Source organism: Cibotium barometz, chromosome 13 (assembly GCF_041138505.1).
Source record: "Cibotium barometz isolate CiBa-2024 chromosome 13, ASM4113850v1, whole genome shotgun sequence".
Classification (NCBI taxonomy): Eukaryota; Viridiplantae; Streptophyta; class Polypodiopsida; order Cyatheales; family Cibotiaceae; genus Cibotium; species Cibotium barometz.
The window spans coordinates 44,666,347-44,682,198 of NC_141058.1; the positions used below are offsets into that span (position 1 = coordinate 44,666,347).

Below are 15,852 nucleotides of genomic sequence, written 5' to 3' on the forward strand. Positions count from 1 at the left end.
CATTGGAGTGCCATCTTTGACACTCCACTTGCCTTACAGGAACCGATCCGAGCATACAACCTCTCTAAATTGGGAATTCGGTATATACAAGATGTGGTGGATGATCAGGGATATGTTTTATCTTTTCCCCAGGCTATGGCTTCCTATCCTTTGGGAATGCATCACAGGACCATATGGAAGAAAATTGCTGATTTATTATTTCCTTTTCTACCAGTTCCTCCTATGGCTCCTATGGATCGGCTTATGGATTGGCAGCTGCTTTCCTCCACTATAGGCACTCATCCTGTTCCTCTCCCCGCTCTAACCTCCATTAAAGCCTATCATTTACTTCAGCCTGCTCCATGGATCCAGCAATATGGCAATTCTTTATGGCATATAAGGAAACCCCTTTCATGGTGGAGGAAGAATATTCGAATGATATGGAAAAGTAAAATGCCTTTGAAACAAAGACTTTTCCTCTGGAGATGTTTGACAGGTACATTGTCAGTGGGGGTTACACTTGCAAGACGCCATATTGCATCATCCACCTGTCTAAGATGTATGGCTCTTTCAGAGACAATTCCTCATTTGCTTTGGCATTGTCCTTGTTCTAGGATCCTCCTCAGGCGTATTTCTGATTATCTTTGCCTTCGCTTCCCAACTCATAGATTTGGGAAACATTTCTGGCTCTTTGGCAGACATCTCAGAACTTTGTCCCAATACTCACTTTTTCTATTTTGGGTGAGATATTGGGCCCTATGGACCATCTGGAGTGAACACAATTTTGCATATTTGGGAAGGCACAATCTCCAATCATATGAATCTTTCCGAGCCTCATTGCGACAGTCTGTATATGCTGCTTGCCTTCAGGGTGACATGGATGCATCTTGTATTCAGCTTTTCTTCGAGTGCTTTTGATCTTTGGATATTCTCCACTCTGGAGAATATGATTATGTAAACTTTCTTGTGTGCTTCCATTAGGCTCTCCTTTGGAGTCTAATGTCTTGTATATTGACTTTATGAAAATATAACAATTACTGGTTTTACTAAAAAAAAAAAAGTGTGTGTGTGTGTGTGTGTACAAGCAAGCTCCCTCGCCCAACATGTAGACAAGATCACCTGATTGATGAGCAAGAGGTTTACAATGGTGACAGCCAGCAGATGGGCATTACAATGTGCTTGAGGATTAAATGGATGATAACAAGTGATGAGAGGAGGCCTTTATAAAGGAGGCCATGTAGCTGGCCGACTAGCATCATGAAGCTGACCGACAGCATTAAATCAGCCCACAACTAGTAACATGAGAAAAATACATGGTAGCCAATAAAAGGGCCGGATCCCACACACTGAGATGCACAAAATTCTAACAGCCCCTCTGTAGTTCATAGTGTGCAAACATCTAAAGAAGATAAGCTGATGAAGATGCAACTATGGACACTCCAATATTGTGCAGTACTAATAAGAGCACCTGCCAACCTTACTCCTTGAAACAAAATGCCACCCTAAATAGCAAAGAAATCTGCTTGGCTCCAAAGTCCCACACCAATGTGCAGTGAACTCCAAGTATACATAGAATGATAAGCTAACAGACATACCATGCCCATAATCTCCCAACAACGGACTGTGAACACATCACGTCCCAAAACCTCAGACAATGAACTCGAAGCACATCCTGTCCAAGTCTCTGCTACACCAAGCAATGAAGTTGAAACAAAATCAATCCATACCTACCAAAGTTGACCTTGTCCTGCCAAATTTTCCATGCTTGGAACTCTGACTGACGGTTCCCATGCACCAAAAAATGGAGCTGCTAACAGCCCCCTCTCCTGCCCACAAGCCTCCTCTACCTAGAAGCACATGTGGGGAAACTATCTGTATAACTAGAGAAGAACACCATCTCGGTCCTCGAGCCAGAAGCACCCTGGGAGTCCTAGATGAGTCACTAGAAGCATCTAAATCATTGTCCTGTGTCTTGTCTTTGCCCTTCTTTTGGGATGAAGACTTGCCCTTGCCCTTGTCCTTCTTCTTGGACAAGCAGTCTTTAGACAAATGTTCTTTCTTCCCACAAGAGTAGCAACGACTTCGACCTATCTTCTCCACTGTAGCAAGTGTCTAATCTTGACCAGTAAGAGATATCTTGACCTTATCCTGTGAAACGAGGACGGGCAAGAGAAGGGACCTGAGGTCATCAAAATCCACTGTGACTTGGCACCGCAAAGCCTGAGAAACCACGTTGTACTTCGGAGGAAGCTTTGTGACGATAAGTGCAGCCAACTGAGCAGAGGACAAGGCAACACCCATTGCCAATAACTGGTCATGGATAACCTTGGTCTTCATTAAAAACGACTACATCGAATTACCAGGTAGAAAATACCATACTATAGAGTTGTCCTCGCAGAGTAACTATCCTCATCGACATGGAAAGCAAGGCTTCTTGTTATCATGATGCAGCTCTTGTTGCTGCACTACAGCTAACATCACTCCCATGTCCTTAAAATCCACCTCACGTTTCACCCACAAATCATTGCAAGGTGCAAGTTTTATCGATGATAGTGCCACAATGAGTTGCTCCCTGCTGATTCAAAACACATGGGCACAAAGAAAAGCATTACCCTATCACTCATAGCACTGAGTCCAGATCTTTCCAATTTGAGTTACAAAGCCTAGTCAAGGTTTTGCCTTGCATGGCCATGATGTCAAACTCTTGAACACCTTAGATGTACTTCAACATCCGCAAATCGTTCTCCAAAGGCTTGTTAAAAACTTGCTAAGAACACCACTTTCCATTCGCGTGTTCACAAAAGAAATGAGACCCAGCCTCTACTCTTGGGGATCTTTGCCTTCATAGTGGGCCTCAATCAAATCCTTCAAGCCACCTGGCACCCTCTGTCTAGCCCTCTAGCTCGCATAATGTAACACTTCCACCCCCTAAGGAATATTTAAATCCTTAAAAATTTTATTAAGAACGTATTATTTAGATTGCTTACCGTCTCCCAAGTTGAACTTTTATCTAGCCTATAAATACTCAATAGTCCGAAATCCTCTTTAGTTCATGAGACTACATTGTTCTATAAGTTATCAAGGGCCTCATCATCCACCAGGAAGCAAATGAAAGATCGTAGTCCAATCCCTCAGAGAGCAGGACACGCTTACACATTCGACCACTAGAGACTTCTTTTGCACATAATCGGCATGTTTTATTGAATGTGGCTACAAGGTTTCTTTACTCTGTCATCCCTAGAGGCTTGCGTCCCAGATTAATCGGCCAATCAGAGCCCTGCACCACCACTATCCAGAAATTTTCCAAGACATAAGCATGACGTCGAGCTGGTAAGCATTCTCCAAGAAAAATGTGCGCTGTCCTGTTCACCAATAGAAACTCCAGGAAACAGAGGCCCCTCCAGGGATGACGAGACTGTGTGCACGTGCGGGCAGAGGGGGGGGCGGCCGGGGGGGGGGAGGGAGGTTGTGGGGATTGGGTTTGTTCTGCTGGGGAAGCCTTGCCTTGACTGGCCGTGAGTGTTCCCTAAACTGGGGTCTGCCAAATGACCTCCCCATTCTAAATGGGAACAGCCACAGTAAGGCTGTTCCCTACTTTCTTATTTGGCTGGTAGCACAGTTAAAACAAGCACTGCAAAGGTATTGCCTATAATTAAAATGCTTGTTTTTGTAAGGGAAAAAAAAAAGGACACGAAAGCCTTTTACACAACTGATGTACCTTCCTTGAATGAAAATACCAATTACATGCAAAGACATGACCACAAGGGGATAAGCCTCTAGAAAAACTCACCGTGTAGAAACCATTCTCATCCAATCTTGAGCACATGTAGGGCGAAAGGCTGTTCATCAAGCTTATGGGTTTGTTGAGCAGCCAGCTCTCATAAGTTTCGCTAGGCCTAACACTTCTTGTTGCTTTCTTTCCCTTTTTACCTTGACTAGTTGGGCTTCTTCCAAGCTCTAATTTCTGCACAATGGATCCACCTTTTGCCTTAACCTCTTTCACATTTGCATGTAATTGAGATATAGGAGCTGCATCATCAGTGTTAACACCATCACAAAGACTTGGAGGCAATTGTGCTGCTACACCCTTCCCTTTGTCTGTAGAGTCGTAAAGCTCAATCCGCTCACTGCTTCCAAACATGATAGCTGGATGAGAAATCTTGCGTAACATGGAAGTATGGTTTGCATTACTCAGATTGTTACGCTCCAAGAGAACTGTATTCATCTGCAGGTCTTTGCTAGCCTCTGCAACAGCAGTATGATGATCTAAAAGATCCTGAACACACTTGAAGCCCACTAGTGCACAGACCTGCAAGGGAGCATGCTCAAGTTAAAATCTTCTTAGAGCTGAAATAAGGTTCTTGTATTCACATAAAATACCATGATGTAGCTGCCTTACACACTTCATTTGTATGCACACACACACACACACACACACACCCTTCCGGGCGGAAAAAAAAGGAAAGCATTACATAAAATCAAACACCACCACCATCATAAAGTACACAGAGGCTGGTTACACAACATTCCCTGATGGAGAGAGTTGGAAGGGCCCTTGCTGACAACCAAATGGCCCATCCTGATCGGATGGTCTGGACGCCTGCCCCCATCAACAATCGCATGGGTGGGGAATCCAGTAAGCCAGATTGCCTGTCTATCCCTATTAAGTGGCCTAGATTGGCCCCGCCGACCGTCATGGATAGGGAGTCACGGGCAATTTACCCATCCATCCCTGATGGGCTTCTGCTGAAGGCAAAGGGCAGAGAGTATGACAAGCAAGGTGGCATGCCCATGGGCAGCCTGGATGATCCCACTGGTCACATGGGCATGGCGTCGGACAGGCATGTCAGAATATGCAGCGGAAATGAAGACGAGATCTGAAAACACCAAGAGCAAGTGCACAGCAGAAAAACACAGAACTGAGAGAGAGAGAGAGAGAGATAGAGAGAAGCGTACAACTCTGCTATATACACAAGAAAATCCCGCAATACGATGTGTAGAGTGTGGGGGGCAAGGGGCCATTATATATGGCCCCATGCTGCTGGTCGGCCAGCAATAAACAGCCGACAGGAGCAATAAATGCCCACGACCAGCACAGGGAGCAGTCGGCCAGGTGCTGGACAGCAGTCGAGAGGCTCCTTCAGTGGAAACCCAATCTCGCCAAGCAACCTCTGCAACCACACAACCTCGCAAGCAGCACCACAAGCAGCCCCGTACTCCGCGTTTGTCGATGACAAGGCAATAGTTGGCTGCCTCTTACTCCTCCATGAAACCGCTCTTGAGCCAAGGGAAAAACTGTAGCCTGATGTGGATCTCCTCGTGTCTGGATCTCCTCCCCAATCTAAGTCACTCCAACCTTGGAGTCTGACGCCATCCCTCAAACCCCCCCCCCCCCCCCCCCCCCCCCCCGTGTAAAAGAGTCCAAGATCTTTCGTACCCTACAGATACCGCAAGATCCGCAATCCTGCGTCCCAATGAGACTTCAACGGCGTCTGCATGAATGAGCTCCATAGTTGCAAACATTCTCGTTTGCATAGGTTAGCAAACGTTTGCTACATTTTCACGTTTGCAACACCTTGCTAACTTGACTTTTTTTGCAACTTAAAAATTTGGGCGGTCGGCCATGTTTTAGGTTTTTCTTGGGTAATGTGTAAATACTAAACATTGGGTGGCATGGCTCATCAAAGCATACCGAATTAAAACGTTGCTGAATGTTGGAATAAGTAAACTGCAATGCAGGGAGTACAATCGCCATTCACCTTTCAACATTGTTAAGAAGCTTGAAGGTGTGTAATGTACCCCACAACCGTAGCCCACTATAGCCTAAAGCCTACAACCTTCAGGTAGTGTGTCTATTGATATTTTTTGAAATTTGAAACTCCCCTAAAAAAGCCCCAAATTTGACATGTTAGTCTACCGAGATGGTTTTTGGAAATCGGCCATCTAGTAAATGTCATGAATGCATTTACGCCAAGGTTTGAAGCATTCTTTAGCAAACTTGGCAAACTCGAATGCGAATGCTTGCAACTATGATGAGCTCAACAGCCCCACAAAAAAGCTCAAGTCCAATCTGGTGTTCAGCAACAACCAAATCAATGAACCAACCAACTTCCGGTATAGAGAGGCATCAACTGGCTCACAAGGATCATTCACTGTAAGCTTCGTGTTCGAGTCCATCGGTGACATGATAGGCTTGCAGTTCTCCATTCCAAAGGCCTCAAGCAACTCATGAACATACCGCTGCTGAGAGACAAAAAACCCCCTCTGGGTCTGCCAAATCTCCAATCCCAAGAAGAAATGGAGTAAGCCTAAATCGGTCATCTCAAACTCCTTTGACAAGGCAGCCTTCGTCACTGTAATGTGCTCCATATGACCGCCGGTGAGAATGAGGTCATCCACACAAAGGATGATCAACGTGACCATGCCGCGTTCCTGAAAGAGATATAAGTTGGGATCTGCAACCGATCTCTGAAATCCAGCCCGTAGAAAGAAAGAATCAATCTTCTGATTCCAAGCCCTGGGAGCCTGTTTAAGACCCTACAAGGCCTTCCGTCACCTGTAAACCATCCCCTTTGATCCTAGAGGCTGCTCAACATACACCTCCTCCTGCCAGTCATCATTAAGAAAAGCAAATTTAACATCCATTTGATATACGGGCCACCGTTGAGAAGGAGCAAGGGTAAGAACGGTCCGAAACGTGGTCATCCTCGCTGTCGGTGCAAAGGTATTCTCATAGTCGATGCCAGGCCGCTGAGCATAACCCTTAGCCACAAGTCTGGCTTTGTGTTTGTCCACCGACCCATCTAACGTATACTTGGTCTTAAAGACCCACTTGACACCAATGACAGATCGTTTTGACGGCCTTGGTACCAACTCCTAAGTGTTATTCTTCTCAATGGCATCCAATTCCACCTCCATGGCTTTCATCCAAGTATTGTCAAATCCCCACGGATCTCCTCGTGATTGTTTTTGGTTCGAGACTCGAAACCTGCAAACAAACGAATAAACAAACAAGGGAGTGCAGGCCTAACTCACCTCCCAACCATGACAGCCGTGGGCAAGCCCACAGTCTTGGCTGTCACCACCGAGCCACGAGCTGAGCTAACTAGGATGACGTACCGACCAATCTCCTCCTCGCGACGTCCCATACCGCCACGAAGCTGCCCTCGCGGGCCTCGAGATTGCTGCTGCTCTCAGCTGTGTAAAGCAAGTGCACGTCTGCACTAGATCCAAGCTCCAAGACTCACAAACTCGCGAGATTCTCTATATCTCAATAACTAACCTTGGCCACCCTTTTATAGGCTCTTGGCCAGTCATCGCACGTCCACACTTGGGCGCCCGCCCGTCCATACTTAGGTGCCCGCCCGTTATTCATCCCTAACTCAGCTCGTCAATCAGCCTGCTGCCTAGCTCCAAGCTTCCCCAAGCCTCGAAACTAGTCTTGCGTGCGTGTAGCACACGGTAGATCCACACTGTGCACATGACATACTCCCCTTCCTCTAAGAGCTCACTCCTGAGCTCACTAAAAAGCCAGGGTAATCTCTCTAAAGAGTAGTCAATGTCTCCCATGTAGCGTCCTTCTCAACACGATCCTTCCACTTGATCTTGTATTCCGTGATAAGCGTATTACGCAATCTTCTTTCACGAAATCCAAGAATCTTTTCAGGTTCGTGCAGAACAAATGCCATGTCCTCGACATCTATGATTTCTTGAGGAGTAAGTAACTGATCTGCTCCACCCAGTACTTCCTTAAGTCTACTGATATGAAATACAAGATGAACTTTCACATGAGAAGGCAAATCCAATTCATATGTAACTGAACCAATCCGTCGTGTAACAAGAAATGGTCCACAGTATCTAGGGGATAATTTCGGAGATCGGCCTGTCCGTAAAGTCTCGGAATCTTTCGGAACTCGCAAATACACCATCGTTCCTTCAGAGAACTCTCTGGGTAAATGATGTCTATTAGAATAAAACCTGTCTCGGTCTTGAGCACTTCTAATAGATTCCTTCGCAACTTGTAACATTTCCTGCATATCTTGCAAAAAATTACGTGCTGCATCATGCTAAAGTCCTAAGAATCCTACTATAACAGGTGATCGAGGTTGAAAACCATACATAAGCATGAAAGGACTAAACCCTGTACTCGTATGCTTAGTACTGTTATAAGCAAATTCTAACATAGGAAGATAATCCTCCCATGAATTCTGTCTTTTGGATACATATGCTCGAAGCATATCCTCCAAAATCTGATTCACTCTTTCAGTCTGACCCCCATCAGATTGACGATGATCTGAGGAACTCAAATTCAAAGTTGTTTCCAACTTCTCAAAAACAAGTTTCCAAAAATCACTCGTAAACTTAGAGTCCCTATCACTGACTATGTCCTATGGTAACCCGTACAGTCTAAACAATTGCTCGATAAACTGCCGTGCTAATTGCGTAGCTGTAATAGTCTTCCGGGTCGGTAAAAATCTAGCCATTTTTGTCAAGCGATCTACCACAACCCAAATAGAATCGTGGCCTTGATGTGTTCTTAGCAATCCGGTAATAAAATCCATGGAAATACTTTTCCGTTTATTACCTGGGATTTGCAAAGGATGCAACAACCCAGCCTGTCTAAAGCGTTCAGCTTTATTTGCCTGACAAATTTGACACTTGAGAACATAATCTTCTACATACCCTTTCATCTTTGGCCAATAAAAAGTGTGTTTCACTAACGATAGTGTCCTGTGTACCCCAGGGTGTCCAGCAAAAGGGGCGTCGTGACACTCCTAAAGAATCTTGGACCTCAGGTCCGGGATCTGTGGTACACAAATTTTATCATTACGGAATAGTAAACCATTCCAAATCATCCACTGGCCTCCTGCAGCCTGAATGGTAGACTGCTCAGTCATTGAGTCTTGGTCAATCAATGAGCTCCCGTCCTGGATCTTCTACCAAAATGGACCAAAATAACTATCAGTCCTGCAAAGCCCTGTCAATGACTGAAATAAGTCAATAGAAATCTCGGTGAACGACAAAGTATTCACCTCTCTAATTCGACTAAGCGCATCTGCAACACTATTCATGGACCCTTTCCGATAACGGATCTCAAAATCAAAATCTTGCATTGACTCTACCCAACGAGCTTTCCTTCCTCTCAAATCATCCGCATCACACACATACTTGATTGACTGATGATCAGTCAATACCACAAGCTTGGAGCCATATAAATAATGTCTCCAAACCTTGAGAGCATGAATCACCGCATAAAGCTCCTTCTCAAGGGTTGGCCAACGAGATTGAGTGTCGTCTAGCTTTTTACTTTCAAAAGCAACCGGTTTACCATCTTGAAATAAAGCAGCCCCGATAGCATAGTCACTGGCATCAGTTTCAAGAACATAAGGCTGACTAGGATCGGGTAATGCTAAGATAGGTGCTTCCTTAACTTTATCTTTCAAAAGTCTGAAGGCCATATCCAAATCGCTATTCCAAGTGATAGGCTGATTTGACTTACGTCCACGACCTTTCAATAAGTCGGTCATCGGTAGTGTGAGTTGAGAGTACTCCCGCACAGATTTCCGAAAAAAAACAACAAAACCGAGAAAAGAACGAAGTTGTTTCACTGTTCGCGGTATAGGCCAGTCCAGAACCTTCTGAACTCGGTCATAGTCAATGCTCAATCCATCTCTAGTGATCTTGTGTCCCAAGTAAATGATGTCGGTCATAAAGAACTCACATTTACTTAACTTAGCATATAGTCGATTCTGTCTTAAAATAGATAAGACAATCATAAGGTGTCTGACATGATCCTCAAGAGTACGACTATAAATCAAAATATCATCCAGGAACACCACCACAAATTTCCCCAAATGTTCACAAAAAAGATCATTCATCGTTTGTTGGAAAGTGGCTGGAGCATTGGTTAACCCAAAAGGTAATACGAGAAACTCGTAATGGCCATACCTAGTCCAAAAGGCGGTTCTTTCGACATGCCTTTCATGAATACGTATCTGGTGATAGCCAGTACGTAAATCTATCTTCGTGAAATATTTCACTCCTGCTAACCGGTCAATCAGGTCATCTGATCTAGGAGAGGATAACGGTTCTTAATGGTCAGCTTATTCAATCTCTTGTAATCTATTCACATTCTCCAGGTGTTGTCCTTCTTTCTCCTAAGCAACACAGGTGCACCCCAAGGTGATTTACTTGGACGGATCTGGCCCATCTTCAAATAATCTTCGAGTTGTTTAGACAACTCATCTTCCTCAGCTTGGCTCATTCTGTAAGGTGGAATACTGATAGAATAAGCACCAGGGATCAAGTCAATACGATGATCTACTGCCCGTTCAAGTGGTAAACCCGATGGCAGTTCCTTAGGAAATACGTCTTGAAACGAATCAAGTATCTTCTGTAATTCTTTGCTTTCAAACACACTTAATTCATTTACATCCATGGAAGGGATGAGAAAGGAAGAAAGTGAAATCAATACACAATGGAAAGCGGTATACAAAGAAGAATCCATTATATTTTCAAAATCAATTGTATTTACAAGAGGTCCCTGAGAGGGATGTATACAATCACCTAAAATACTATACTTGGTGTCCCTATGCTGGAAAGAAAAAATATGACTAGACCAATCTATTTGGACTTGAAGAGTCTTAAACCACTCAATCCCTAATAACAAGTCTACATTTTCTAGATGCATTACATAGCATTCCAGAGTATCTTTGTAGTCCTGAATTTGGATTGGAAGCATCTCCACCTTTCGATCCCATACTTGCCTTCCTGCAGGTAGGCGTACCTCATAGGTATGATCGCTGGGTGTCGTATCAAGACTCAATTTCTGCACAAGTTTGTAGTTAACAAAATTGTGTGAGCTGCCAGGGTCTAGAAGAATGTGAATCTTATGGCCATTCACTGCTCCATAAACTCGGAGAAGATCATGCAAGCCAAATACTTTAGAATTGTACAGACAATCAGAACAAGTACCAGGGCGAGAAAGTACAGTAATTGACGTACCTGTCAAAGACAACTGGTTAGCTGCCTTTGGCTTAGGTCTTGCGTTCGTCTTGGTACCCTTTTGCTTTGGGCACTCGTTACGCATGTGTCCTTTTTCTTCGCAGATAAAACAACGTCCCTCCTTCTTGAGCTGTAACGCCCTAAGGAGCCGTTTCTTTTTCGCTGGTGTCAAACTGGAATTCTTCGAAGGTTGGTCCGAAAACTTTCCTTCTGTCGTGTTAGCCATAGGTACGGAGAACTTTCTTTTATGCTTGTTCCCTTGCTCGGTAACGAGTTTCGACTTGGAAGAGACCATTGTATCATCATAGATACGAGCTGAATGAATGGCCTCGTCCAATGTTTTACATTTGTTATTTTTAACCTGTAATCGGTACGAGTCTGGTAAACCAGCTACGAAAAACCCCAAAAGAGTAGTGGGATCCATCTTTGTAGCTTTTCATCTGCAAGTTACGAAACTTCTGGAGGTAGACCTCATAAGTGAGGTGCTGCGAGGTCATGGTCAAAGCTGAAAACCGGGCAACATCATAATCATCCTCTTTCTTGAGGAATTCTTTCTTGAAGACATCTTCGAATTGTACCCAAGTCGTTGGCTTAGGATTGAGTTCCTTCCACCAAAGCAAAGCTTTGCCGGACAGGAAACCTGCTGCTAACTGGATCCTCTTTCCATCATCATATGAAACTGAAAGTGAACTTGCCACTTATGTAGCCACGTGTCCACGATCTCCTTGGTGCGCTGCTTTTGCTCGCCCCCGAACGGTTCCGGAGTAATGTTGGGACCTAAGGTTGAAGCCAAGGTATCCATACCCGAGAAAGTAGAGAGGGTAGTGGTCAATAGAGCGATGGAGTTCTGCAAAGCTTGCATCTGGGCTGCGATTTGTGCCTGACGTTCTGTCGAAGAAGCTTCGAGAGCTACTTTGAACTCTTGGAAATCTGATTTTGACACAAAATCGACAAAAAGATCGGCATCGGTACCTTCCGTAGCAGGCAAGCCTTCGCATTCCACAAGGGGCTCCAACTCTGATTCTTGGGTCGACATTGTGAAGAGGGTACGTGGAGAGAAAATTCGATCGTGGCGGTATGGGACGTCCCATACCACCACGAAGCTGCCCTTGCGGGCCTCGAGATTGCTACCGACCTCGGCTGCGTAAAGCAGGTGCACGTCTGCACTAGATCCAGGCTCCAAGACCATAGAGCTCTCACAAACTCGCGAGATTCTCTATATCTCAATAACTAACCTTGGCCACGGGCCACCCTTTTATAGGCTCTTGGCCGATCATCGGGCGTCCACACTTAGACGCCCGCTCGTCCATACTTGGGTGCCCGCCCGTTAGTTTATCCCTAACTCAACTCGTCAATCAGCCTGCCTAGCTCCAAGCTTCCCCAAGCCTCGAAACTAGTCTTGCGTGCGTGTAGCACACGGTAGATACACACTGTGCACATGACAAGTATCCAGTGCAAGGGCTTCCTTGACGGAAGTGGCTTTGTCCCGCATGATAAGAGACATCAAAGCATAGTTTACCTGTAAAAGCTCCACTGAATGATTTTTATCACGGACTCTGTGCGATCTTCGAGGTCCATCCTCTATGGTCCATTCGGAGGGAAGCTCCGTGACACTTGACTCCCGAAGGGTGTCCACCAACCACCTGGGTACTCGAACAGAATGCGGAGCCTCCTGCCTACTGCGGGGGCTCATCTCCAGCTCTGCGGGCTCAACCTCCTGAACTGACTGAGGTTGTCCAACTGGAACAATCGACTGGGAATTATCATCAGAATCTTTTGGGTCTCCAAGAAGTGGCAGCTCATCAACAGTGAAAACCGGAACATGCTCATCAAAAACCACATCCCTACTGACAACAACCTCGTTCCTCTCTGGATCATACAACCTGTATCCCTTGGAAGCACCACTATCAAGAATCCATTCCCGAGTATCATTTGCACTGCCTCCTCACTCGAAGAAGATGAAGCGTCTGTGTCCAACATCTCCAAGTGCACAAAGGCTGGAGCCTTTGCAACTGAAGCTCAAGAATCAGCACTCTTTCCAGTCTGCTTGGAACACTTCCTCCAATAGCGGCCTTCTCGCCACAATCATTACAGGTCCTCTCGGCCTCAATTTCTCTCGGTCATATCAGGTTTCTTCTCATAAGACTTCTCCGATGAAGCTTCCCTTTGCCCTTGTTGTTGTTATTACGGCCTTTACCGTTGGCCAATTAAGGCCTCAGAACCTCCGCTCTGTGCAGGGTTCGTGAATCGCTCTTCCTGGTCCAAGACCATGGGCAGAAGCTCCTCGCATGTGATGGTGCTGAGCCTGCCCCACTGGTAATCAATGAAGAGTAAAAGGCTAAGTACGGAGAGGGCAAATGTGACAGCAACGTTATGGACATATCCTCTGACGATATCTCTTTCCCTGCCTAGAGAACTTCCTGCTGAAGAGCCTGCAGCTTGTTGATGTGCTCCTACACCGTCGATGACTTTGCAAGATTCATCACCTACATCTGAACTTCCAAGGAGATTCTCTTTATGGGTGATACCCTGTTGTAGAGAGAAGCCAAATGCTGCCAAATACCTATGGCCAGCGTCATATGCTTTATATGATTGATTACCTGTGGTGTGCAATTGAGGAAGATGAAAGAACGGACTCTAGCATTGACAAGATCCCATAACTGTGCATGTGCCTCCCGTTCCTTCCGAATAGAGGGTAACTCCCCTTCCTCTAACTCCAGCCATGGAACCTCAACAACAATGAAATCAACCAAGTCATAAGACTCCAAAACAGATTCCATCATTACCTTCCGTATGCCGTAGTTGTTTCGGTCCAACTGACGGTCCACCGGGAACGTGGGGAGTGTCGGGATCTTCACGTGCATCTCTGCCATCTCAAGTAAACCTACCATTGCGAGGGTGTAACTGAAAAGAGAGGGTGGGTGGGAAAAAATGAAGAACTACACCTGCAAGTGGCTGTCCAGCAACACGGCCTGCCGTTCGCTTGCTCTTCCGTACGGCCCAAAACAGTCCTCCAATCAGCACTACAAACAGCCCCCCCCTCTTGCTCACACAATTCCCAAAATCTTCCAAGAGCCTAGAGCTCTGATACCATGTCAGAATATGCAACGGAAATGAAGACAAGATTTGAAAACACCAAGAGCAAGTGCACAACAGCTATAACTCTGCTATATACACAAGAAAATCCCGCAATACGATGTGTAGAGTGTGGGGGGCAAGGGGCCATTACATATGGCCCCATGCTTCTGGTCGGCCAGCAATAAACAGCCAACAGGAGCAATAACTGCCCACGACCAGCATAGGGAGCAGTCAACCAATACAAGGGCAATCAGCCACACTGGACAGTCGGGAGAGAATCCACCAGTCGGCCAGCACAAAGAGGTAGCCGACAGCCCTCCCACATCCAGAATGAAATGGGAAAAATAGGGAAAGTGGGAAAAAATGAGAAAACACCTAAATCGGGCGGGCACACCCACAACAGAGGCCCTGGTGTAAATATACAGACAGGAGATGACTGCTAACAAGGCAATCTTGCCCACACATTTCTGATGTGCAGCCAGACGGGCCCCTGATGACCACTGTAACCAGCCTAAGAGTTTAGCGTACGGTACGGCAATGAGAAGAGTTTTTTAAATCAAAAAGATGGCTACTAGCACATCAAGCTTTGGAATGAAGAAAACTTTTGCTAATGAAACAACACAACACAACTACCTTGTCAAGCAGAGCAATCCGATCATCAATATCCATATTCTCATAGCTTTGTGCCGTGTTCGAGAGAATAGTCAGAGTCTTGTCAATTTGTGAGGAGTTAGCAAGAGACAGATCAGAAAGCTTTGATGCTAGAAACTCACTAAATCTGCACAGCAACAGACCAAAGCCAAACACCAATTAAAGTTATCTTTAGTTTGTGTGAGAAAAACAACTCAAAATGTCAGCCAGCCAGCCCAAGTGGCTATCGTACCACACCTTTTCCTTCTCCCCACACTATTTGGAAAACCACGTTCGGCCTCGTAAGCAATCGCCTTTTGTAACAACTCTTCATCATCTCCCTGCATCCATGCAGATGGGAAAAAACCCTGAAGCAACAGGAAAACTCAAACGAATACTGCCTAAAACTCAAGCAAAATGGCTAGCAAAGGGTAGCTTTATGTGTCTAAAGGACTTTTCGGATTTCCACATGCTTCCCACACGTATCCTCAATAACATAAATGAACGTGCATACTTAATCCACGTAAACATTAGACCCACTTCTAGTGCATGACTCATTTGTATTTTAAGTCATTCCTCCATATCATTAAATCAAATAACCACTCTTTTACATTTCATGGGCAGAACATAGATATAAAAAAGACATATATTAGAACTTCAAAATTGAAACAAACCCCCTACTCCCTGCAAACATGTGCAAACACACAATAAGCAGAAAGACCATCATAGTTACAGCTCACAAGCTCACCTCCCAACCTTAGCTCCTTCTAGAGGACCCCCGAGCCTGAGGCTAGATCAACACCAAGCCATGTCGCTCACCCAAGCCCACATGTCCCATACCATCAGAGCCCACTATCCAAGTGTATGTCTAGAGCACAATCAAGGAAAAAATAAAAGCATTACCTTGGGTTTGCAAGCAATAGACTGGGTACATGCCAATTACGGGTCAAACAACTCCTGGAGATTCATACCTATTAAATGATCAAGCCATGAATCAAAGAACAAGAAAGACTGGTGTTGGACACTCCTGGTCATTATTGGAAATGCAGGACACCTGCATTAGGGCAAAATCAGTTGCAAAACAGCATGGAGCTGAAATGGACAGGTTTGGCGGGGTTATGTGTACCAGCCTGACCAACAAACCTAGAGATGGGCTCCTTT

The 15,852-nt window shown here is 45.3% G+C and overlaps 1 protein-coding gene across 5 annotated transcripts in view; it reads right to left on the reverse strand.

The window, feature by feature from the left end:
* LOC147632723 (DEAD/DEAH box RNA helicase family protein) overlaps positions 1-15,852 on the reverse strand; it is a 97,743-nt gene that overhangs the window by 75,189 nt on the left and 6,702 nt on the right. For 3 of the 5 annotated variants that reach the window (XM_086807550.1, XM_086807552.1, XM_086807554.1), the window contains 3 exons: positions 14,950-15,032; positions 14,692-14,839; positions 3,770-4,288 (listed from right to left, as the gene is read on the reverse strand). In XM_086807550.1, coding sequence (XP_086663676.1) covers positions 3,770-4,288; positions 14,692-14,839; positions 14,950-15,032 — 750 coding nt within the window. The remainder of the gene's footprint in view (positions 1-3,769; positions 4,289-14,691; positions 14,840-14,949; positions 15,033-15,852) is intronic. The other 2 variants (XM_086807551.1, XM_086807553.1) reach the window with 1 other exon arrangement.